This window comes from Pelmatolapia mariae, linkage group LG22, assembly GCF_036321145.2.
Source record: "Pelmatolapia mariae isolate MD_Pm_ZW linkage group LG22, Pm_UMD_F_2, whole genome shotgun sequence".
Taxonomy (NCBI): Eukaryota; Metazoa; Chordata; class Actinopteri; order Cichliformes; family Cichlidae; genus Pelmatolapia; species Pelmatolapia mariae.
Genome location: NC_086245.2, coordinates 18049502 through 18073379, shown reverse-complemented (window position 1 = coordinate 18073379; position 23878 = coordinate 18049502). Strand labels below are relative to the sequence as shown.

The following is a 23878-nucleotide window of genomic DNA, read 5'->3' as shown; positions in this document are numbered from 1 at the left end:
CTCTCATATCGGTATGGAGGAATTTTGACCCACTCTTCTTTTTAGCATTGCTTTGGTTCGTTGAAGTTTGCAAAGACTCATTTATGCACAGCTCTCACAGCATTTCACTCATGTTGAGGTCCAAACTTTGTGCCTCTGCAGCACCTTGATTCTTGATTCTGCTGCAAAGTGTTCCAGAGTCCAAATTCCCAAATAGCTCCACTTTGGTCTTGTCTGTCCAAAGATATCATTTCAGACGTTATGCAAACCTAAGGCAAGCTGCCATTTTCTTTTTAGAGAGAAAGGGGTTTTTCCTGGCAAACCTTCCAATAAACGCCACACATGTTCAGGCTTTGTCTAATTGTACCGTCATAAACTTAAACATTTAACATGCTAACTGAGGCCTGTAGAGTGTGAGATGAAGCTATCGGGTTTTTTGCAGTTTCTCTGGGAACTGCACGGTCTGACTTTGGAGTGAATTTGCTGGGACGTCCACTCCTGGAACGACTGGCAACTGTCTTGAACGTTTTCCATTTGTGAATAATCTTTCTTACTGAAGAGTGATGGTATTCAGATTTTTTGAAAATGACCTTATAACCCTTCCCAGAATAATTGGCAGCAGCAGTCGCTTCTGTTGCTGATGTATTACCTCCTTGGCATTGTGTAAACACGCACGTCTTCACGTCTTCTTTTATAGAGGTTCTCACACGTGCTGTTACTATTCCTATTAATTCCTATGGAAGCAATAAGAGTGTGCTTAGTTATTTTTATGCAATGTTTTTGCAGTATAGGTTAGTTTCTATTAAATAAACAGTAACTTGGTGTAATGTGTTTATTTTAAGAAATGCCACAATGTTCATTTTGTTCTGTTATGCCAAACGTTGACTGTAAAGCTAGACTTTACAACTCTGTGTTCATCAGAACTCCAAGAAAATGTGACATTTATTCATTTTTGCTTATTATTGGTTACACGTTTTATTTTGGCAGACGAGCTGGTGACATAATAAGGTGCAAATCAAGTGTGTTTTGTTCTCATTACAAACTACACTCATCCTGAGCATGCATGCATGGGCTACATCGTTATGAGACATTCATATCATATAAATACAGTTCAAATAAGGGGTTTCCAGCATCGTCAGTGATGGATGAGTTTTCTAAGTCGAAGCTGTACATTGAGAAGCGTCGCCTCCAAAGTGGAAAACTTCTCCTCCAGGTGGTTAGCCATGCGGTCTCTGCCTTCGAGAGCATCCCTCGTATTTGCGAGACGCTCCTTCATGCTGCATGGGATGAAAAATCACAAGCAAACACGACAAGAAGTCAAATTTGAACAATTCCCTCAAATGCTCACATCTAATAGAGCCGAATGTTCATACTTTAAATTTATATTTGTGCCAGAGCCTCGTCTCAACCAGATGTCCAGACAGATGTGTGCAGGAAAATACTGGAAACGACTCAGAATGGCTGGAAGCTGTTTTCACTCAGCATGTTAAGCAGTGGGTTATTTTGGGCCAATAAAACACTGGTCCAGGGTTCCCCAGAACCTCACTAATAATAATTTAGGACAAGCCCCCAACAACTGGCCTTGGATCACTTTTTGGATCCAAGCCCAGCTGGAAATGTAGCTGCTTTACTTCTTTACTATGTGGCTCAAAGTTGCATCTGATCTGTACTAAGTACAGTAGATGAAGTCTGTCTATAAATATGCCAAACCCCTGATTAAAGCACCGGATTCTGCATCATTAAAGAAGAAATCAGGGGATAAGCATTCATTTTCTCTGCATGAAACCAAGTACTGCACTGCATTTTAAAATGAGCAATGGAAGACATCATGCCGTGGTTTCACAAGAGCAAGAAAACGGGGAAAAAAGAAGGAAAACTGCTGATAACAAAGACGGACGGATACCAATCTTTGGAACAGACCGGAAAGTCTCCCACAGAAGCTATGATTCTTTCCTCCGGAATTTTTTCTTAAGTATTTTTATTCATCTTTAGCCCTGATTGAGGTTGTCATAATTCATGCATGACACGGTTAAATAACAATAATTAATTAATATTTATTAATGGAGTGTCTCCAAAAGTTGATTCTGTTCATCTCCCACAAATTGCTACGTCCAGATGAACAGAATCAACTTTTGGAGATTTACTTACCTGGATGATTGAGCATGCATCAAGACATATTAATGGAGTGACACATCAGTGTCCAATGTAGTGCTTTATGCACAAGTATACCAACAACACTGACATAAATACAAGAAAACAGTCTTTGAATAGCTGTCCAGTGTAGTGACCACTTTGCGTGAAATGGTTAAAACTCTGTTTCTTACTGCCATTGTTTATATTATCTCTATGTAGCATTAATATCACTTTGACTTTCAGATCAATCCATAGACCTTGAGGGCAAGGTCAGAGGCCAAGTATTACATGTTTTAAATCATTATACAGTACTTTCTATATATTGACAACCTACAGAGTTTTTTTTTATATTATACATATAAAAAGTTTTTTTAATATATATAACAATATATATATATTATTATATATATAATAATATATAGCCTATTTTATAGTATTCACCTCTCCACCCACCCGCTGATCTCGGGTTATTCCTCCCACAAAGCTGATAAAAGAATTCTCCACTGTTATTGTTTCTTACCTTGTAAAGACACCCCGCTCCTTGCCCTCTTTCCTCTTCTCTGCCAGAGAGACAAACACGGTCTCCACGCTTTGTATAGTTTCGGTCACTTTCTGGTGGTCTGATCGGATCCCCTGGACCTCCTCTCTGGCTTGGTGGTCGTAGGACAGCCCTCCCTCCTCCACCCCGCTGGAGGTGGACACCGACTGCAGTGCGGCCCTGTTCTGCAGAACAAGCAGACGAGACCTGGCAAACTCTTTGGGTCCTGCTATGTTTTCCCAGCAGATTGGAGATGATGGAGGGAGCCAGAAGCGCTGCGTGCAGTTGACTGGCTTTTCTGAGGACTCTGTTGTGAAGGGGCTGTCAGCAGGGAAGCTGTGGAGCAGGTGCAGAAGAGACGATCCAGAGCCCCACTCCCAGGCCTCGAAATCCGACTCCCCTGACCCTTGCTCAGGGGGGAAGCTAGGAGGAGGACTTGCTGGTCCTCCATCCTCTGCTGGAGAACAGATCCCCAACAGGAGACAGAAGGACAGGCAGAGCCAAGCCCTGCTAACTGTCCCCTGGAGCATCTCCAAACTGGCAGCATCAAAAAGAAAAAGACTTAGACACGCAGGAATCACCAAAGAAAATCCATTCACTATGATTATTATCAAGTATTCTCATACTTAAGCTTCCTGTACAAGAGAAAACTACTGTGTGAAGGGCAAGAAATTTCTACTGATCAATAGAAACATGAAAAATAACACTGAGACCTCTTGATTGCATGCATTCAATGACATAACATTCAAAATAAAAGCATGAAGTTTATTATGTTAAGTTCAAAAGCAAATAAGCTTAAATAAATTTCTTAATAAATTATACAAAAAATAAATCCAGTACAAAACCAGAGAACATACATTTGTGTTTTTTCTCCTGCAGTTTAACCGGAAATTTGCCTCAGTTTGGTAGCGTCATAGTTGGCAACAAATCAAAACTGCAAACGCATCACTGAAGGAAATCCTGAACTCCAGATCACCGCGATGTTTTTTTTTTGTTTTGTTTTACGGATGTAATGCGAATTTTCATTCTAAGATGACTTTTGTTCAGCGGTCTTACCTTACAGAGAGAGCACAGAGCAGTCTCTGTTTGTGCGTAGCGGCGCTCCTCTGGTGCCTGCAGCCGTCGGAAAAAATGAGTCGTTCACTGCAGACTGTTACATGCAATCTGAATCACTTTTACTGGCCCGGTAACAGCAGAATCAGGAGCTTGGATTTTCCCTCAGTGGAAGGGGATGGGATGGGAGATTGTAAAATGCATGTGAGGTGTGGGTTACAGTAAAAGCTCCCTGCTGGAGGGAGAGAGCGCCATTCTCTGCATCGTATCCCTGCTTTGAAGTGTATTTATTTCTGTGTGAGCTTCATTTTCTATGCTCATTTGTGCTTGTTTTGTTTTTAGAAGTGAAGACTTTTTGATTTGAGTGGCAGGGGGAGAAGGAGGTGTGATGCTCTGGGTATTTATGAGCCATTTACAACATCCTAAACAGCTCCAGCAACACGCTCGAATCAAAACACCAAATCTGCTTCTTAAACTAGCTGGTCTGAAACCATCCCTGAGTTACACTTGAACACGATGCTGTCCTGCAGTTACTGGGGAGAAAAGAGTTTCAAAAAGTACCCAGACTGTCCATGAGCTCAAAACTCATGCAGAGCATCTGTAGTTATTTAGCGAGTTTTTTGAATGACCAGAGAGTGGATCCACACAGCCTGAGGCTTTCACCCTGACATAAGCTGCAAGGAATGGGACACATTTTGGCACAAACAAGCCAGGGTTTTGCAATTTAAGGGGAATGACGAGCAGTTTTCTGAAAACAAACACTAAATTTAAGGATGAATTGTAAAACATAAAAAGGGTGGGACTTAAAAGCATTACACCACAATGAGATCCTGTTTATGAGATAAATCACTGGTTTAGCTTAAGTTTGCCTGCTGCCTCGCAAAGTAAAGTTTTTAAAGGTATTCACTGGGTATTTTAGTAAAATGTGAAAATAAAATGACAATGATAAGAAGTCGAATAAAGTTAAAATATGAATTCCAGTTTGTTTACATGGTTCAGTAACACTTCATTTATTTGATCTGTTTGTAAGAGTTGACTACTTTTATAGTAATTTTGTATCTTTATACTGTTGTTGTCACCAGAAAGTGACCTAATGTGACTTTGACCTAATTTAAACAACAACAACAACACTAATATTCTCTTGATGTGGCAAAGCACACGGGTGTGGAAAGATTTCACTCTATGAGCATGCGTGCTGGAAAATATTGTGATTTACTTTTAATTTTTCTTTTTAGTGAGAGAGATCAAAGCTTAAATTTTACAACTGCAATTCTGAAAAATTTGGGATGCTGGAAAACATGTCGTCAGATGTTTAAACTGAGAAAGTGTATCTTTTTCCGTCAAACTGAAAAAGGAGTGCTGTTTATAGTATGAACAATCGGCTCTATGAAGGCCATCTGTGTGGTTCACAGGTTTGTATAATTGTGTCCAAATGTTGTAAATACAGTGAAAAGCGAAGTCCAAAACTGACTCTGAAATAAAGAGAAATCTGACTCATAATACTTTGAAAACAAAAACTTTTTAATTATGATTTATTAGTTATGACATACTCTCCTGTAGTTGCAATTGCAGGACAGTCTGAGCAGTGAGTTATCAGAACCTTTTCCTGCAGTTTTGTAGTTTTCTGTAATGATTTCTTTCATTGCTACAGCAGCATTCCTTTATCATGTACCATCCTGTACTGAGACTTACCGTTATAACTGCACTTCTTATTCTTATATTAAATGGGATTAAAAGTGCAGTTAAACATCTTTACACAGGGAGAAAACGGGCGGTATGCTTAACAGTTACTTAATTTTGGTACTCGTGGTCCTCCATATTGTAAAATGAGTTTGCCACCCCTGGTCTACATAAAAAACACAACACAGCGGGGCTTTGCTGTGTGAACCTGACACCACAGCCGTGTATAAATAGTAAAATATGGAGCGAGCATGCCCCGGACCTCAGTAATACCACAGTGACATCTAGTGGCAACAGCCGTGAGTTGCTGCTTTTTCTTGACCCACCATTTAAACTCTCAAACTTTATCGTCACGTTTGGATTTCAGTCATGTCGTTATTATTCTTAGGCTTAAATATGAATAAATCTGTATTTGTGGTATTAAAGGGAAAAACGCTTTTTAAATCAATGCAGTTTTTCAGGAAAAAATAAAAAAATTCCTTCAGTGTGCACCAGCATGAACTCTGCCCATGCCCGGGGCCATATCTGAGAGGGGCGGGGACCACCGCGGAGCTCCTCCCCCCTCCAGGCTTCCGTCAGCGGGGCTGCTGCTGCTGCTGGACCGGAGCAAGTCGGCACCAACAACCAGCCGCTGGCTGCTCCTCCGTGCTGAGGGAAAACTCGGTGCAGCCAGGAGCCACCCCGTCATTTCTCACGGTCAACGACATGGCCTCCGACGGCATGGACGAGCGATCTCCGCTGCTGTCGGGCCCCAACTCCGAGAATGTGACCCCAACAGCTCCCCCGTACCTGCAGGATTCAAGTCCCCGAGGTAAACACGCCACACGCAGCACCCCGCCGCCTGCATGCTGAATCATTTTCAGGGCGTATCGAGTTTGTGTGAGTGCGTAAATAAAGCTGCAGCAAGGCGAGGCAAGGGCATCGCTGGGAAATCAGTCGGCAGCTGACTGAAAGGTGGAGCTTGCACTCTGAGAACTGGAGCAGTGGGTTATATAGGAGAGGGGCCTGCGATAATACCAGCAGTACCATCAAACAGTGTTTTCAGTGCAGAGATTTCTACATCACGATTCACTGGGGCCTGCCGTGATTTTGGCCAGCAACAAAAAAGAAAGAAAGGTGTGAGCTGAAGCTCTGCAAAGCCTCAGTAGATTTTGGGTTGAATGTTGACGTGGGAGCACTGAGGCATTGCAGATGGAGGCAGGCGAAGCATCCTTTTGTCCAGCTGCAGATCAACAAAAGCACCCACAGGTGTGCCCTTTATGGGAGAAATAGTGCAACACGAGTTAAATGTCGTATTCTCGTGTTTTTAATGATGGCAGCTGTGAGTTTTGCTCGTTTGCATGGTGAATGCACTGTAAGCGACGAGCTTGAGCCTTCTTGCATGATTTGCAGCTTTCATACAGCAGAAAACATAAACATGTAGGTTACAGCCCACAATGCTTGTTCTTAGGATTGGCAGCAGCTGACTGCACTGACCTTTGCTCTGAATATAATCTCCTCAAATTCTCAATTTATTCTTCTCCACAAGAAGAAAGACGAAGCAAAGTGCCTGTGGGAGCTGCAGAAATGCATGATCTCACATAGAGCCCTCCTTGTGTTTTGCTGGCATTAAATATTGATTCAGGCTGTACTTTGACTTCAGATCACATTCTCTTGTCTGAGGATTAGATTTTGAGTGCTACTTTCAGTAGTATTTGACTTTTTTTTCCCTGTTTCCGCTTCTACGTTTTTGTCAGCGGCCTGACAGAAACAACGTTTCTTTGCTTTGCAGCAGCTCGGGATGGTCGGCAGCAAATGAATGGACTCATTGACCGTGTAAATCAGTTTAAGGAGCATTTCAGGCCAATTTTAAACAAACAGAGGAGAGAGAGAGAGAGAGAGAGAGAAGTGCTTGTTGTTCTCGAGACGTTTAATCCCACAGAATTCATATTTCACCACGGGATTAAACTCTTAATGCTGGACTGTAATAATCTAAGAAGCGAGAGGCTGGCTGGATGCTAACACAGTGACACAGTTTCTCCCCCCTCCCTCTCTGCAGACTGGATTATTGGCTAATTCCAGTTTGGGTTTGTAAAATGAATTAATTTGATCCTAAGATGCCAAAACTGTGACATTTCCCAGAAACACAATGACTGTGACGCTGCTTTGACTAATGAGCAGCTGCATTAAGGCACTAAAGTGAGCTGTGGCTTGAATTTAAATTTTAGGATATCCATGTAATACTTGTTGTGTTCACTGAAATTATTCTGTAGTAGCAGGGAGAAATTCAGTGGTTCCTGGTTGTTTTTTAAATTTATTTTGCCCTAAAATAATCAAAGAAAAACAAGCACGTTTGCCTCGTTTAAAATGAAGCTTTACCAGCTTCACATTATCAGGACTAATTAGTCTAAGGTGAAGTCATGAAACATCAGCAAATATTTTAACAGGTTTCTTTATATGGAGAGATCCAGTTACCATGCTATTACACTACCGAAATAGACAGGTCTGATCTTCTTGTTAGCAACTCATGGTCACTTTAACGGGTACACCTGTTCAACCGTTCATTAATGCAAATATCTAATCAGCCAGTTGCATGGCACTAACTCGGTGCATTGATGCATGTAGACATGAAGACGACTAACTGAGAAGCAAACTGGAGAAGAAAGGTGGTTTAAGTGACTTTGAATGTGGCATTGTTGTTGGAGTCAGACGAGCTGGTCTGAGTATTTCAGAAACTGCTCATCTACTGAGATTTTCCCCACACAACCGTGTATACAGTTTACAGAGATTTGTCAGAAAGTGAGAACAAATCCTGATCTGATAGAACGTCAATAGCAACTGAAAAAAGCAAACAACCAAGATATGGAGAAGAGGATCTCTGAATGCAGAACATTTTGAAGCTTGAAGCAGATGAGCTACAGCAGCAGAAGATCACCCCAGGTGAGACTCCTGTCAGCTAATAACAGGAAACTGAGACTACAGTTCACACAAGCTCACCAAACATGGACAATAGAAGACTGGAAAAACATTGACTTGTGTGATGAGACTTGATGTTAGATGGTAAGATTACTGACCACATTCATCGCTTTATGACCGCAGTGTACCCAGCCTCAGATGGTTGCTTCCAGCAGGATACACACAATGCCATAAACAGGTTTTTTTGAACATGACAGTGAGTTCACTGTGCAGGCGACATATTTGCAGCAACTGTGTGATGCCATCATGTCAATATGGACATTACACCACGGAGAAAGCACCTTGTTGAAGCTAAGGAAGCTCTGAAAGCAAAAAAAGGGGTCCCATAAAATCCTGGAAAGGTGTACCTAATAAAGTGTCTGGCAAGTGTATATAAATTCAGTTAAATTAGTATGAAAAATCTGTTAATTTACTTTCTCATTAAAAAAACACTGTTATCTTGTTTTGTTTTGTTAGTAGTAGAAACTCTCAGTGTTGTATTTATCATGAAAACACAAAGTTAAAAATATTAACTTGTTGACTCCACCATTAAAGAACTGCCTCCAAAGAGAGAGCAGCTACCGTGTGGAAGTGGGTGGATTAGAAGAACATGTGGCTTAATGTGACCAGTGACGAGTCTTTATCACAGGTCAGTGGAAGAGAAAAAGTAATTCAGTCTAGTTCAAATAAACAGAAATTATATTTGCAGTCATCAGTTATCAGTCACGGATTTGCAAACAGAGCCGACCAAACCTAATGCCCCGTCTGACTGATCAACACTAATCAGGCGAGTGGAGGAGCTTTATTGATATCTGACTGAACTGTTCATAGGTGGAAGCTGCCCAAGTTATAATTCGCCAAGATGACTGAGGCAAAGAACTGCCCAGCCTGGAAACACTCCTCCATGAATAAAGAGATCAGCTGTCGACACATGCTGTCCTTTAGTAAATGAACACAACAGGAGACACGGTACAATAACATTGATCTTAACATGATAAAAGCTGACTTATCATCTGAATCAGACGAGCACTTTATTAGAAGAAAACCCAAACCAGTGTGCTTATACACAACGTAAACAAAATGTTTCGATTAATAATTTATTGTAATAGTGTAAAACATGGATGTAATTAAGGCACATTGTTTGGAAATTTATACCACGTCTTAGCTTCTTTAGGAGATAACTAGATTTTCTTTCAAATTAACCCTCAAATTTGTTGCCAGATTTTAAAGACCAGATTAAATCTAAAATGTTGGCTGTAGTGAGGGATGGGCAGACGCATTGTTGTGTCAGTAAAAGGAAAACTGTAGAATTATTTTAAGATTAAAGAGATTATTTTTTCTTGCCACACAGAAAGCTCTCCAGAGCTGCTGGTGTCTGAATACCAGATGTTCAGGTTGGCATTCTATCCCACAAACCACAAGTGAAGTCATCGAGTCAATACCCTTAAAGCAGGACTGTATGTTGCGGTGTTGGTGGTGGTTGCAGCAGAGTCTTCTCGTCTTTCCTCTGGCTCCTCGTGAAAACCTATAGCTGCTGTCTTCAGTGTCAGACGTGCATTAAGACACACAGAGCAGCAAGAGGAGGAGAAACAGACCTGAGACTAAGTAGGGGTGGATACTAACACGGCAAAAATTTAGATTTAATCCTAAGGTGTTATCAAATAATAAAAAATATTCTCCATCTGGTCGCACTGTGTTACATTTTAGATTAACAAAGCGTAGTAGAGGAGGATTCACTTAGCTTTGTTGTGTAATAAGAGCCACTCTGCTGCCTGAAACTCAGTGGGAGTGTCCAGTCTTGGCATGCTCGCGTCGTAGTCGTAGCCAGGTTCGTCCAAATGTAGACGGGTGTCCCATCTGTCCCTGTGGTGTCAACCGGTTCAGAGTCTCTAAATGTCGGAGCCAAGCACGTTTACCCACCGACCCACGCCATTATCTCATCCAGGGCGAGATAAGATTCTAATAATTAGTCGATTGTTAGATTGGATGGCTTCTTTGTGTCACTGAGTCGTCAGTCGGGTAAATGAAGCCAAACAAAGAGACTGAATATTCTGACATAGCTGGTTAATATTTTTTGGAAAGAAGCTTGTCATGAATCCAGAAAGCATGTTTGCGTCCTCACTTTTTCTCGAGTGCCTAAACATATGTAGCTTCCTGTCATGGAGGAGGAAGAGCAGCAGCTCTACATACCACATCTGGATTGAGAAATTTTTTTTTGGCATTTTAGTTTAAAAAAATGTAAGACTGACATCTGAATGAGTATTTAAATGTTGATCGATATAAATATGATTTCAGCTGCCCCGTCAGTGCCAGAGCTTAAGAATATAGATGGCGTAATTACTGTATACTCACATTTTATTTAAAGCTCCGCTCCTGTTAATTCAAATTAAAGTGATAGAAATATTATGGTTAATTGTGTAACTACAGGTTTTATTGGCTTTAGCTATGTTACGGAATTGAGACAAGCAGAATTTTAAATATGCCACAAAGCCGTTGCAGTAAAGGCAGTGGCTGGTGCAAGCCTGTAGATTAAATGTTAAAACTCTGAAATGCAGACTAAATACACGAGGTTAATGTGGGATTAAACAGTACAGAGGTCATTATGGTGGCCACTGTAGTCAGTTCACAGTAGGCCTTGCAGACATAAAGAGAAAATCTTGTCTGTAAATGGCAGCCAGGTTAATTTGGTGACTTATTCAACTAATTCAACAGTGGAAAAAATCTTTAACAAAACCCCTCAAGTTTAGGTGGAATTATTCAGGTACTAAAAATTATTCTCTGTTTCCAAAGTACAAACTGGACACACAAAGCCAAATTTTTGTTCATGAAGCTGCTTTTTTCCAGATGCATGCCATTAACAGCTGGCTGTGTGTTGTGTGCTTTGCCTTCCTCTTCTCAAAGCCGAACTACCTCCTCCTTACACAGCCATCGCCAGCCCCGATGCCGGCGGTGTGCCTGTCATCAACTGCCGTGTTTGCCAGTCGCTCATCAACCTGGACGGAAAGCTGCATCAGCACGTGGTCAAGTGCACTGTCTGCAATGAAGCTACAGTAAGTGGAGGCTACATCATCACAGCTGTCGACAAACTAAAACTGTAACAGTTCAGCATTCGACTTTCCTCTCCTCTGTATCTGTTACAGCCTAAATTCCCTGTTGAATTTTATTGTCAGGCACATTTTTGCATGAAAGAATGTTTGATTGACTTTCAATGCCCACTTTTGAACTGCTTTTTTCCCCCCACCTTTGCTTCTTTGCCTGTCTTTATCGCTTAAACTGATGTTGACATTCGACCAAATTAATCAGGGCCTAAGGCTGCCAGTACGACAAGGAGTGCAGGGAGAATGAATGACTGTCATCACCAGCGCCCGGGTGGGAAATGCCATTAGCACAGCTGATATTTTTGGTCGTTATGCATCCACACGGACATCTTATATTATGCTACTCTGCACCAAAACGATGCACGGTTTAGCATCTGGCCTCAAGCTGTTGATTTACACAGGCAGCGCAAAAAAGTACACTTGAAATATTTGTTTTTAAGTGTGTTTGTAATGGTTTCATTCAGAGGATGGTGGCTTATGTTGATAATTGACTGTTACAGTTGTTAACACCAGCTGCAATGTCCTTTTTAAGAGGGTTTAGTCTGCTATGATGGCTGGATACAGAAGATCTGAAATAGAAGATAAATTCTTCCCCGAGCTCATTCTGCTCATTCTGTGTTGAAGTATAACGTGAACTGTGGATGAGCTAAATTTAAAGCAGTGCATTCTTTGCACGTTGTGCTTGTGGTGCTGCTACTGTGAGAGCCCTGGATTTAAAGTGCACCTACAATGCTTTGACTTTATTTTTTTTATATTTACAATTCTTTGATTGAGTATTTACCCCTTTCCTGAGTTACTTTTGTTTTCACATGTTTGTCACACTTAAATGTTTGAGGTCATTGTCTAATATGAAAATTTGTTCAAAGATAACCTGAATAAATACAAAATGCAATTTTGAAGTCATGATTATGATTTCATTTATTAAGGGAAAAAAGCTATCCAGACCCACCTGATCCTGTGTGAAAAAGTACTTGTTCCTCTTATTAAACCATGTTTTAACTGTGATTAACAACATGTTTTGGAAAGTTGAGTTTCATTTCACTGGCCACACTCAGGCCTGATTACTGGCAGAACTGTTGAGTCGAGACATAACTTAAACAGAACCTGTCTGACAAAGTGAGGCTAAAAGATCTCAAAAAACAAAAAAGAAATAAAATCATTGACATCTGTCAGTCTGGAAATGGTTATAAAGCCATTTGTAAGGCTTTGGGATTCTAGTGAATTACAGTGAGAGCCATTATCCACAAATGGAGTCGCTGGCCTACCATAATTTGTCCAAGAACCCACAGACGACTCATTCATGAGGTCTTAGAAGAACCCAGAACAACATTAAAGAGCTGCAGGCCTCATTTGCCTCAGTTAAGGTCATAGTTCATGTTTCGACAATAAGAAAGATACTGGATAAAAATGGCATCGATGAGAGAGTTCTAAGGAGGAAACCACTGCTGACCATCTCACGTTTACCAAAAAAACTTCTTGAGGATCCCCAAGACTTTTAGGAAAATCTTCTGTGGACTGCTGAGACAAAAGTGGGAAGGCTTGAGTCCAGTTACACCTGTTGTAAAAATAACACAGCATTTCATAAAGAGTCCATCATGGTGGTGGTAGTGTGATGGTCTGCGTCTGCTTTGCTGCTTCAAGACAACTTGCCATAATTGATGGAACCATGAATTCTGTTCTCTACCAGAAAATGCTTGATCATCAGTTTTTACCCTGAAGCTTAAATGGTTCAAAAATAACCAAATGAAAATTTTGCAGGGGCCTAGTCAAAGTCTGGACTTAACTCAGGTTAAGATGTGTTGACATGACCTTAACCAAGCTGTTCATGCTCAAAAACTCTAATGTGGCAAAGAAGAAAACAATCTGCAAAGAAGAGTGGGACAAAATTCCTCCACAGCAGTGGCAAAGACTCATTGTTTTCACAGACACTTGAATGCAGTTCTTGCTGCCAAGGGTGGCACAACCAGTTAACAGGTTCATGGGACAATTACTTTGTCACTTAGAGCCAGGTAGGTTTTGATAACTTTCCCCTTAATAAAGTAATTCATCATTTAAAAACATTTTTTATACTCTCAACTTTCAGATCATAGTGGTGTCAGTGGGCCCAAAAACCCTAATGTGGTCACAGCTTGCTCAACAGGTGCAGCCAATCAGAAGAAACTTGCTTAAAGGAGTTGTACTTTACTACTGAAACCAAAACTTTTCTAAGCATAGCAGTTTTAACTCGTAGTTTTTTATGTTTCTTTTAGCCCATTAAGAATCCCCCCACAGGGAAGAAGTATGTGCGGTGTCCCTGCAACTGCCTGCTCATCTGTAAAGACACATCCAGAAGGATAGGATGTCCTCGACCAAACTGGTATGGAACAAGAAGAAACATTCAGACAGTTTTACCCCAGTGATGCAATAAGCCACACAGTGCTTCAAAACTGAATCTGGGGCTGTGGCAACATGTTGGCTCTGTAACAAGTCAAACAGTCGCTCAAGGTAAGGTAAGGTAAAGACCAAGGAGCTTGGAAAGAAAAGCGTGTGGACTTCTCTAAGTTTCTTGAAGATGTAAGAAGCTTCTCGGATGAGAGGTGAAATATCTCTTTAAAAAATTAAATTGCTTTTCTTTCCAAGGTAGGTTTCCGTAAGGTACAGTGACACAGAAAACCCTAACAATTAGACGATCCCCTATGAGCAAGCACTTGTCAACAGTAGGAAGGAAAACATTAGAGGTTATCTAGGTCTTCATGTCTTTAAGAAATTCCTGCAGTTTAACTAGTTGGTGTGTGTCTTCTAGCTTCATACAAAGATAAAGCTGCATATCATATGCTTTCGAATGACAGTGTCCAAGGGAAGGATGTATAATGTAAAAAGAACTGATCCCAGCATGAAACTCTGTGGAACTCCATAATTAACCTTAGTATGTAAACAAGACTCGCTGATTACATGAACCAGTTGGCGTTTTATTTTTATCTATATCAGTTATTATTAATCATAAATGTCTTCTTGGTTCCTCTGACAGCAGACGCATTATCAACCTGAGCCCAGTGATGGTGATCCCCGAGGAGCAACCCGCCCAGCCAGCGCTGCCCATCCAACCCGAGGGAATGAGAGTGGTCTGTGGCCACTGTGGCAACACCTTCCTAGTATGTAAACCTGTAAATACAACTATCCTCAGTCAGGCACAGGCTTGTTAATGCAGAATCTCATTGCTGTGCTGTTGTTGGTACGTGCATATATACGTAATTTTGAGAGCCTCGCCATATGTTCATGTTTACAGGGATGTAAAACCACTGCAGTAAACAGAGAAATTGCTGAAGGATTGTCTGCTAGCTAGTTGTACTTTATGTGGGGTCAGCTATTCATTGAAAGCACAGAATTAGACACCTGCATGTGGCTGGCATGCATTTTCTGCATGTTTTCTTTCCTTGCCTGGCTCACCAAACATCCCGAGTACCTCTTGACTGAGCGTGGCTGCACCTTTCCACACAAGTTTCCCTCTAACGTGCTCTCAACCTGCTTTTTGCAGAGTTTTCTAATCTCGGATGAAACTGGCTTCCTGCCACTCTTTGTTGATGTTACTATCAGTGCATTTGACATGTTTGGGTTGAGTGTAACATGTCACACATGCATTTAATATTTCACATAAGCAAGGTTATGTACACAACCTGAGCTATTGAGTCAGTGTGACACAGACTCGCATGTAAGAAAAATAAAGTCAGTGCTGTTTTCCTCTTAACATCTGCACATTGCTGCTTACGGCATCTGCAGGGCAGTGAGGACGCCAGGACATCACAGCCTATGTCTGGTCTCCCCAGTGATGGCTCTCCACCAGCACAACAACAGGTTGAGAAAGCTGGTCTTACTGGTGGACTTATTAACAACAGCCTAACCCGCTCCAACTCAATTTGTGGCCTTATTTACTCTGACTTTGTGAACATCTGGCTTTGAGCAGAGCTTTGATCAATTAAAAAAATAAAATGTATAATTTTTTTTAATGCATTAGGCTCCGGAAGTCTGCGCTAAATTGTTTCTTTTTTATTGCCGCCTGCTTACCTTTAGGTATTTTATTTATTTTTCATTTCTAACCTGAAGCCAGATGTCAAAAGTCACATGTTTAACTTCAGTGTGACCCTTGAATTAATATGATTTGGAGTGATTTAACACTAGATGAAATATCAACTAACGAATTATGACTCTGTGTGCTAACTTAGCAGGAGTGCAGGATAGATTTAGACGGTTCATCAAAACTGTGTAAAATCATTTCCAGTAAGCCTTTTGCTGATTTGTTGTTTCTAAAAAAAAAAAAAGAAAAAAAAAAGATTGTAGTGTTTCGATTCATTTCTGTGAGCCTGTGCATGCGTGTGTGTCTCCGTGCGTGTAGACGTTTTCTTTGTGCCTTAAAATAAAAATTTTCGTAGTGAAATTGTTAAAGTTAAAATGAAAATGCTGATTTCTTTTTATTCCCTCACAGTGGATGGAGCTTCGATTTAACACGCTAGCCAAGTGTCCCCACTGCAAAAAAATGTGAGTCCATCAAACTTTCACACAGAGTTCCCCTTCACAGAGTCGCTTTAAGTGGATATCTGCATGTCTATATTCTGAATCAGTAGGCACAAAGCAAGTTTTGATGAATGGGAGTTTTCTGGTTTCTGCATGCTTTAGTAGCATAAAGCTGAACTTTCGAGTAGGCTGTTCATGCAGAGAGCAAAAGAACAGTGGCATTTGCCAAAATGCAGTCTTTAATCTTTAATGAGATCTGTGCTCACAGCCCAGCACTGTGCAGCTTGACAGGACCTCTCCAGAAAACACCAGAACTAACAGGTTCACCACTGGAGCCCCATTTTCTTCACAGAGGAGAGCAGATTCACACTGAGCACACATGACAGATACCACAGCATCTCCAGACTCTTTCACATGTGTATATTTATCTTCATAATGAATGATTGAATTTGTCTTTGTTGCGGGGTGGGGAGGAACACCAAGACGTTCCCATACATGTCTCACCAGCATGTACTGGGCTGCCTCCTGATGGGATATACCTGGAAAAAATCACCTTGGAGGCACCCAGGAGGCATCCTGGTGAGATCGGAGTAAAAAAAAAAATTAAAACAAAAAAGCTAAAAAACAAACAAACAAGCATATAAAATAAAAGTAAAATTCAGGAAGAAAAAAACATTAAGTTCACTTTCCTTCAAACAGACAGCTGTACCAGTGTCTTCACAGCTGGCATCGGTAACAGTTCTAAATCTTGTGTTTGATAAACCCAAAGTTTGATAGTTTGTTGTGGTTTTCTTTCTATTATCGCAACTGTTGTTGGCATTTGGTGCCATACAAATAAAATAAAATAGAATCAACTCATTCATGCTGTACGTGAACATCAGCTGTGCTTCACTGCTCTTCTGCTGAGAAAGTAAACTTCCCATGTGTTTCTCCTCATTTCTGCTGTGTGCTGCACAGTGCAGTTCTGCTTTAAAAACTACAGTAAGTTAAAAAAAAAGCGTTAACTACATTTTATTTTCAGATGTCAGTTTCCAATTTAATCTGGGAAAATTGTCAGGTTAGCCCGTTAACTATGAAAATGTCTGGTTTGTTTTTTCCAACTTCATGATTTTGCAGTTACAGAAAGGAAGCCACTAATTTTACTTCATGTCTCATAGAAAGAAGTACTGCAGTTTGCTTTTTGTTAAAATGCATTTCATTACATTACAATTGCATTGTCTAATGCAGCTCCTGGGATGCAGTTTTAGTGCTTATGTTAAAGCCAGAGGAGGTTTACAGCTCTGCAGTTAGTCAGCAGAGCAATGGTGACTTTTACCCACCATGCCCCGTAGTGTTTGTTGACATCCCTCTGTAACTGAGTTCCTGTGGCTCTTAAACACTTCCACTCTGCAATAGCATCACTTACAGCTAATTGTGAAATGTCTGGAAATGAAGAAATTCATTTCTTCATTTCCAGACATGTTGCAACTGTGACATCCTATTACAGCACCGCGCTCCGAATTTAGAACAACTCATTCTGTCACAAATGTTTGTAACTTTTGTCCACATAATGTACGCAGAAACATTGAAAACAACGTGCAAGCTGAAAGTAACAGCTTTCAGGAGCCTACACCTTTACATTTGATTGTAAAATAAAAATAAAAAGAACCCATTAATTAGCTGCCCCAAACAGGAGATTATAGAAAATAACTTTAAATTGCAGGATGCCTTTCCTGACGCAACCCCAGACGCATTCATGTCTCGTCCCAGCATTGGCAAATCGGTATGATCCATTATATCCACTGAGCTTTGTAAAATCTAAATTTGGTCAGCAGAGTGAAGCTGAGGCTGTGTGAAGCGCTGTACAGTGTTGTTGCACTAAAATCCCCACACAGCTTACTTTAAAGTTATTTATCTTTATTTATTGGCGAAGTAATTCACCATGAAGACATACTGCACATGAGAAAAAGCAGAATGGAAAAAACATGGACATTTCACTTCTGCATACGCATTAACACGTCGCCATGTAGAGCTGTGGTCTAGTATGACTCAACTATGAAACCAAACACTTGAATACCAGGAGAAAAAAAGAGGGTGCGGGGTTAGCTATTGAATTTATGTTTAAATTCACTGAGATGCAAAGCTTTAGAGGGCTGGATTTGCAGTTCTTGGAAGGGGGAGGGGAGGGAAGCAAGGCTAATCTAAACGTGTGACACGTATTAAAGTTTGGCCTCACATGTAATGTTAGTGGTATGAGGGTCACAGGGCTGAGGAGAGGAGGAGGGGTCACCTCAGAGAGGTTTTTGTCCTAATGAGATGATGCAAACAGTGATGGTGAGATAAGCAGCAACTTTAACATGACACTACTTCTACCCCGTTTTCTATGTAGTTGGCTCGTACAATGCTTTGTTCTACGTACTTCTTTAAGTCAGTGAACTTCATTTATTATCTCTGTGCAATACTTTTACCACTCATAGCTTTTCCAAAAATTCCTATCATCGTCTCTCTCATCCTAAAACCCCCCTTTCCTTCTTTATTATAGACATAAAGGCTGAGCTAAATATGTTCCCTTAATTCTCACTGAGGAACTGAAACTTCTGTTCTAGTAACACCTTTCCAAAGAGAAGAACCCTTAATTTAAGCAGATAAAACAGTAGTAATTTCCCTCTTCTGTCTGCGTTACTAAAATGAAGAGATGGTTCTAGTTCACTGAATAAACAGCTAGTAAAAGAAACAGGGGATGTGAATGCAGTAGAAAAAAAGTAGAAGGCAGTAAATCAGGTGACCAGGCACCCCTAAGCCATCTGAATGCCAGTGATCCCTGAAGAATGCTTCAGTCCTGTCACATGAGAGGCATGTGAGAGCTGAGTGGGGGAAGGAAAGTGAAATTATAGTAAAGTTATGCCAGTCTGCTGCTTCAAGGCAATTGAACTGTGTTTGTTTCGAGGCTGGATGGAGTGGAGGTTGTTTGGAGATGGACATGTGACCGTCCTGGAGCGCTTTCAAGTGTAACTTAAAAAAGGAAGTGAGATTTTTGGCAAACAGATTTATCATCAGAGCGTGGTGAAGTAAGATCACTGGGATAATGTTTGGGGACTTTCACTGGATTACAAAATAAAAAATTAAATAAGACAGTGTAACATCTAAATGTAGTTTGTATGTTTCAGTCTGTATCAGTGTGGAAACCCTCTAAATGTTTCTCCCCAATTTCTTTCTTTTCTCAATCTCTCTCTGCAGATCCTCCGTTGGCAGTGCGCTCCCTAGGAGGCGCTGTTGTGCTTATATAACTATAGGAATGATCTGCATTTTCATTGGAGTGGGTTTAACAGTAAGTACGCTTTGATCAGTTTGTGCAGATACTATCCAAGTAAGTAAGTCGCTCTTTTAAAAATGAAAATGGAAAAAAGCCACCAAGTTAGCTCAGTACAAGCAAGATGTAACTGTAACTGAGCTAAAGTGAAATAAGTTAAAACAGCAAAACGTCACGAAAAGAGAATCGGATCTGCATCATATTTCATGACACAGCAGTAGAGACTTTAAACTCTAAACCACAATTCACTCCCTCCATGTGGAGGTGCTAGAGGACAAGTCTTCAGCAGCATCACCCAGTGGGGTTCACAAATATCTGCAGAAAATGTCAGTAATCCTTCCAGTTGTCACTGAAAAACTTCAGTGTAGAGCATTTGTATTTATCTGTACTTTATGAATAGGAGTAAAGATCTGGAAATTTCCATCAGACACTGGTGTTGTGACCTGAGAAAATGAAAAATGTATATATGTTTTAGAGATGACGAGAAAGATGAAAGTAACAAATCTACAAAACATCCAATGCATTTCCAACCACACCTTGTTCAGTGTTTCACAGAATCATATTTAATATAATGAGCTTATACTTTTGCATTTCAGCTGAGGCATGGTCTCACAGTCTGGCCAAAAAAAAGTGGTTGGCTGGAGTAGTTTTTTGTCTTTGGCTGGGTGATATTAGTTGCAGAAGGTGCAGCACCAAAACTATTCTTTTCACTGCTGCTAACAGATTGCAGCAGTTTCCTATAGTTTGTTTGGAAGACGCCAACTTATCTGTCGCTAACCAACTACTGAGTGGTAGTGAAATTTGCAAAGGTACTGTACAAATCATAAATGGACAGCATTTCCCTTGAAAGTAAAAGTTGTGCCTTATCAGAAGGCAAACATGTTTCAAAACATGCAACCTTTACAGTGAGGGTAACTGGTGTCTGTTTTCAGGTTTCCCAGTTTCACTCCTGCTTAGAAAGCAATTAGCAAGGATTTGCAGATAACTTATAAACTACGAGCAGCCACGGCAAAATACAAGTGACCAAAGCAAACACAAAGAGGTTTTCTGTGCAGGGAATACACTTTTCCCCTAGCGTCTGCTTGCTGCCAGGCAGTCGCTACTGATCTTTAGCCTTTTATGACTGGAGCCTAATCTGACAAAATGCATATAGGACCCTTTTTAAGTACAAATCGATGATCTGTATTTCTATAGGTGTAACTCTGATTTCCTCCATGCTGTCTTCTTCCTCCTTCTCCTCTTGTGTGTAATTATAGGTTGGCACTCGGGACTTCGCCAGACGTTACAACGCCACCTACGTGTCCTGGGCATTTGCCTATCTGCTGGGCCTCATCTGTCTGATACGTGCCTGCTACTGGGGGGCTATCAAAGTGAGCTACCCAGAGAATAGCTTCGCCTAGAGCGATCAGAACATGTGCACGGCTGGAAGAACAAAACTTCACTTTTAGTTTTTTCATCTTGCTCAGATTTCAGTCATGTTCGGCGAAGTGGAACATCTGTAGAGTGAATGGACAGGAGTTTGTTCGAGAAAGAGTATGCTGGTGATTTTTCTTCATGTTCCGTTTGTGTCTGGAATATTTTTGACTTACTGAACAAACCTACTGCCTGTCAGTCAGTCCTTTACCGGTCCACTGAGACTCAAATCCAGTCCAAGTCTCCTAAAATCGTTCAAAGTACAGAATTAAGAAATTGAAATGATTTTTCTTGATAAATGCCTGAATTAGTTGGTTCACATGCTGATTTTAGAAATGATAGTGCAAGAGACTGGCTGGGTTTAGGATTTTTTTTTATCAGTTTTCTTTTCTTCAGCAGCCTGAATGACGTGACTGCACCCACTTGATTTTTCTCGTTACCGACCAGACCAAATTGAAACAACCTAAGAACAGTTTTCCCATTGCACTACAATTATATGCAATTGTGTTGTTTTGCTGCTAGTTAATGTCCAGCTGCAGAAAGCTGCATATTCATACTGCATTGTAACCATTTCTCATGCCTGTGTACACTGACATAGTATTGCTATATGATTTTAACTCCTGAAAATGTTGATTTTTGAGGAGAAATTATCCTTAAATACCCATGTGTGCCAACTTTGCTTCCCAGTGTTTAGTCAGGAGGAGTGTCAAATCAAGAGGAGCTTGTGTTTTTTTTAAATCATTTCTTTGTGCCATGCAGCTTTTAACTCACTACAGCAATAACCAGTTTGAGTTGTTATGAAGCTTCCTGGTCCTCTGTCCCCAAGCTTTTCACCGTTACCTTCTCAAAATGATCCAGAAAAACAAAACAAAACATGGTGACTCACATTTGCATGCCAACTTTTTTTTCTCTTCCAGTTTTAGAGGTAGTTGAAGCCTATGATGTTCCTGTCTTTGCTCCTTCTGCCTGTGAGTTAGAATGTAAACCCTCCTCCCTTCGCTTATATCGCTGCTCTTTGACCTCCAGTGAACTCTGTCTAGCTAGCATTGCTATACCCTAACTCAGCATCTTATCTCTTGACCTTGAACGGTGGGCACAGTTCAAACTCCTAACCTTGTTTTGAATGTGATTATGACGATGAAGCAGAAAATACTAAGAAATACTTTGTACATAGTTCAAATTCAGTACTTGGGTAAGTGAGTATGTACGTAGCGTGAGCTAGAAGATAAAGTTGGCTGTGGGGCTTTTTAAAAATGATAATTTATCAATAAAATAAAATTAAAAAAAACTGCCTGTGCTGGTTTGTTTGTTTGTTGAGTGAGATCAGAGTTTAAGGATAAAATATTGGCCGCTCGTTGTGTGATGAAGCAAAAATCAACAGCAAAAAGCAGTTTGCAAAGGTTTCTGTAGGATTACCACACAGCTACGCTGGTCCCTTTTCTCTAATGCTAAACTAGTTTTGTTTTCCTGGCAAGTCTGCAGCCGTTTTGTTTATTGTTCAGTCTTTCAACAGTACTACCAAGAGATTTTACTAAAAATAGTCTTTGGCTCACCAGAAGTAATTCATGTTTCACTGGACTGAATTCTGATGTGTCTTTGCTAATCTAACAAATCCTGCCCAGTTCAATAATGCAAGAAAGACAAGGAAAAATGGAAAGAAAACATACAATGATTTTGCACCCTAATTTATGAGGTAGCCCGGCTTTGTGATTTTATTGTCATCAAAAGAAGATTTGAGAAAATGAGAAGAAATAAGTGGTAGTTAATTGCTTTAAGTCTAACTTTATTTTCCAGGTGAGTCTTCAGCCAGTTAACTGTTCAGTTTTTTGTTTTTTGTTTTTGCAGTAGCCTACTATAGTGATGTGTAATACCACTGATTTCCTTTCTGATCTGATACCAAGTAAACACAAACAAGCAAACTTTATTACAACAAACAATAAGGTTACACACTACATAAGCTGTACAAGTACATTGTAAGAACACATCTGTTAGTTAATGGCAAGTAACAGAGCAATAAAATATAATTTCACTTGATAATGGTGACAAACTGCTTGGACAATTTGGACCAAACAGCCAACGATCTTATTTGTGAGATCATTGCATTAAACTGCTCTTAAAGACTTCAACAGTACAATTAATTGAAGGATTCACATTAGCAGAGGTGAGGCCTGACAGTCATTAGCTACAGCTACCTGTATCAGAACACCTGCCAATCAACACATGACCCTTCTCATTTCATCTTTGTGACTGGTAAGATATATGCTTCTTTTTAAATTGAAAACTCTGTGATAAATCTATTTATTTATTTATTTTTAAAACCAGGTTGTCCAGATTTACAACCTTTTTTTCCCTTTTTAATCAGAATAGTATGGTGGCCCTGAGAGGCCAAATGGACTGCAACTTAAGAAAACACCAGCAATAAGAAAAATGCTGCAAAAGCACCCAAAACACAACGAAAATAGGAAAAAAACAAAACACAAATAGGAAAAAGGAAAACAGAAATAGGAAAAAACACAAGGGAAGTGTTTCTGGGGGGACGATAACCCGACGGACCAGTTGCAGGAACCCAAAACATCGTAGGCGTGTTTTATCATGATTCATATAATACTGATGACGGATTTTTAGGCTAATAGTTAGGCTAACACACTTACCTCTCATCTTTTCTTTTCTCACAAAACCAACAGATCCTCCACTTTTAAGTGTCTCCCAGCGCAATTCTTAGCATATTTTGGTCCCTGCAACTGGTCCGTTGGGTTATTGTCTCCCCAGAAACACTTCCCTTGTGCTTTTGGAAATCTGTTTTTTCCTAGTTCTGTTTTTGTTTTTCCTTTTTCTGTTTTCTTTCCCCCTTTTTCCGTTGTGTTTTGTGTGCTTTTGCAGCGTTTTTCTTATTGCTGGTGTTTTCTTAAGTTGCAGTCCGTTTGGCCTCTCAGGGCCACCGTAGAATAGCATCAAATCAGTGAAACATCTGGGATATTAATCTGCTCAATGAAGTAGCTGGTGCACTTTACAGGTGCAAAAATGAGACAACCTCCAAATCAGAACCAAAATGAAAACTACAGAGGAAATTCCAAGAGACAATTACACAAGAAAAAGCTGGACAGGGCCATAGAAGGTCTGTGGAGCCCAACTGGCATTTCCCATAGAATACTAGGAATCGGCAAGTCCACCACTTATGAGAGCAGGTTCACCTTGAGAACATGTGACAGATATGAAAGGGTCTGGAGAAGCCGTGGTGAACATTGTGGTGCATGTAATATCATTTAGTATGAC

The 23878-nt window shown here is 40.4% G+C and overlaps 2 protein-coding genes across 3 annotated transcripts; one reads left to right on the top strand and one right to left on the bottom strand.

The window, feature by feature from the left end:
* Positions 1–903: 903 nt before the first annotated feature.
* si:ch211-57n23.1 (uncharacterized) lies at positions 904–6071 on the bottom strand. The gene is made up of 3 exons (XM_065470369.1): positions 5876–6071; positions 2633–3107; positions 904–1256 (listed from the first exon to the last, which is right to left on the bottom strand). The coding sequence occupies exons 1-3, from the start codon at positions 6069–6071 to the stop codon at positions 1115–1117; spliced, it is 813 nt and encodes a 270-aa protein (XP_065326441.1). The 3' UTR covers positions 904–1114.
* pip4p2 (phosphatidylinositol-4,5-bisphosphate 4-phosphatase 2) lies at positions 5955–21879 on the top strand. 2 transcript variants are annotated; one of them, XM_065470877.1, is made up of 8 exons: positions 5955–6194; positions 11219–11367; positions 13665–13771; positions 14423–14546; positions 15172–15246; positions 15875–15927; positions 19120–19210; positions 20449–21879. In XM_065470877.1, the coding sequence occupies exons 1-8, from the start codon at positions 6089–6091 to the stop codon at positions 20590–20592; spliced, it is 849 nt and encodes a 282-aa protein (XP_065326949.1). In that variant the 5' UTR covers positions 5955–6088; the 3' UTR covers positions 20593–21879. The 2 variants fall into 2 exon arrangements, with proteins under 2 accessions (XP_065326949.1, XP_065326950.1); XM_065470878.1 differs by lacking the exon at positions 15172–15246.
* The last annotated feature ends 1999 nt before the right edge of the window (positions 21880–23878 follow it).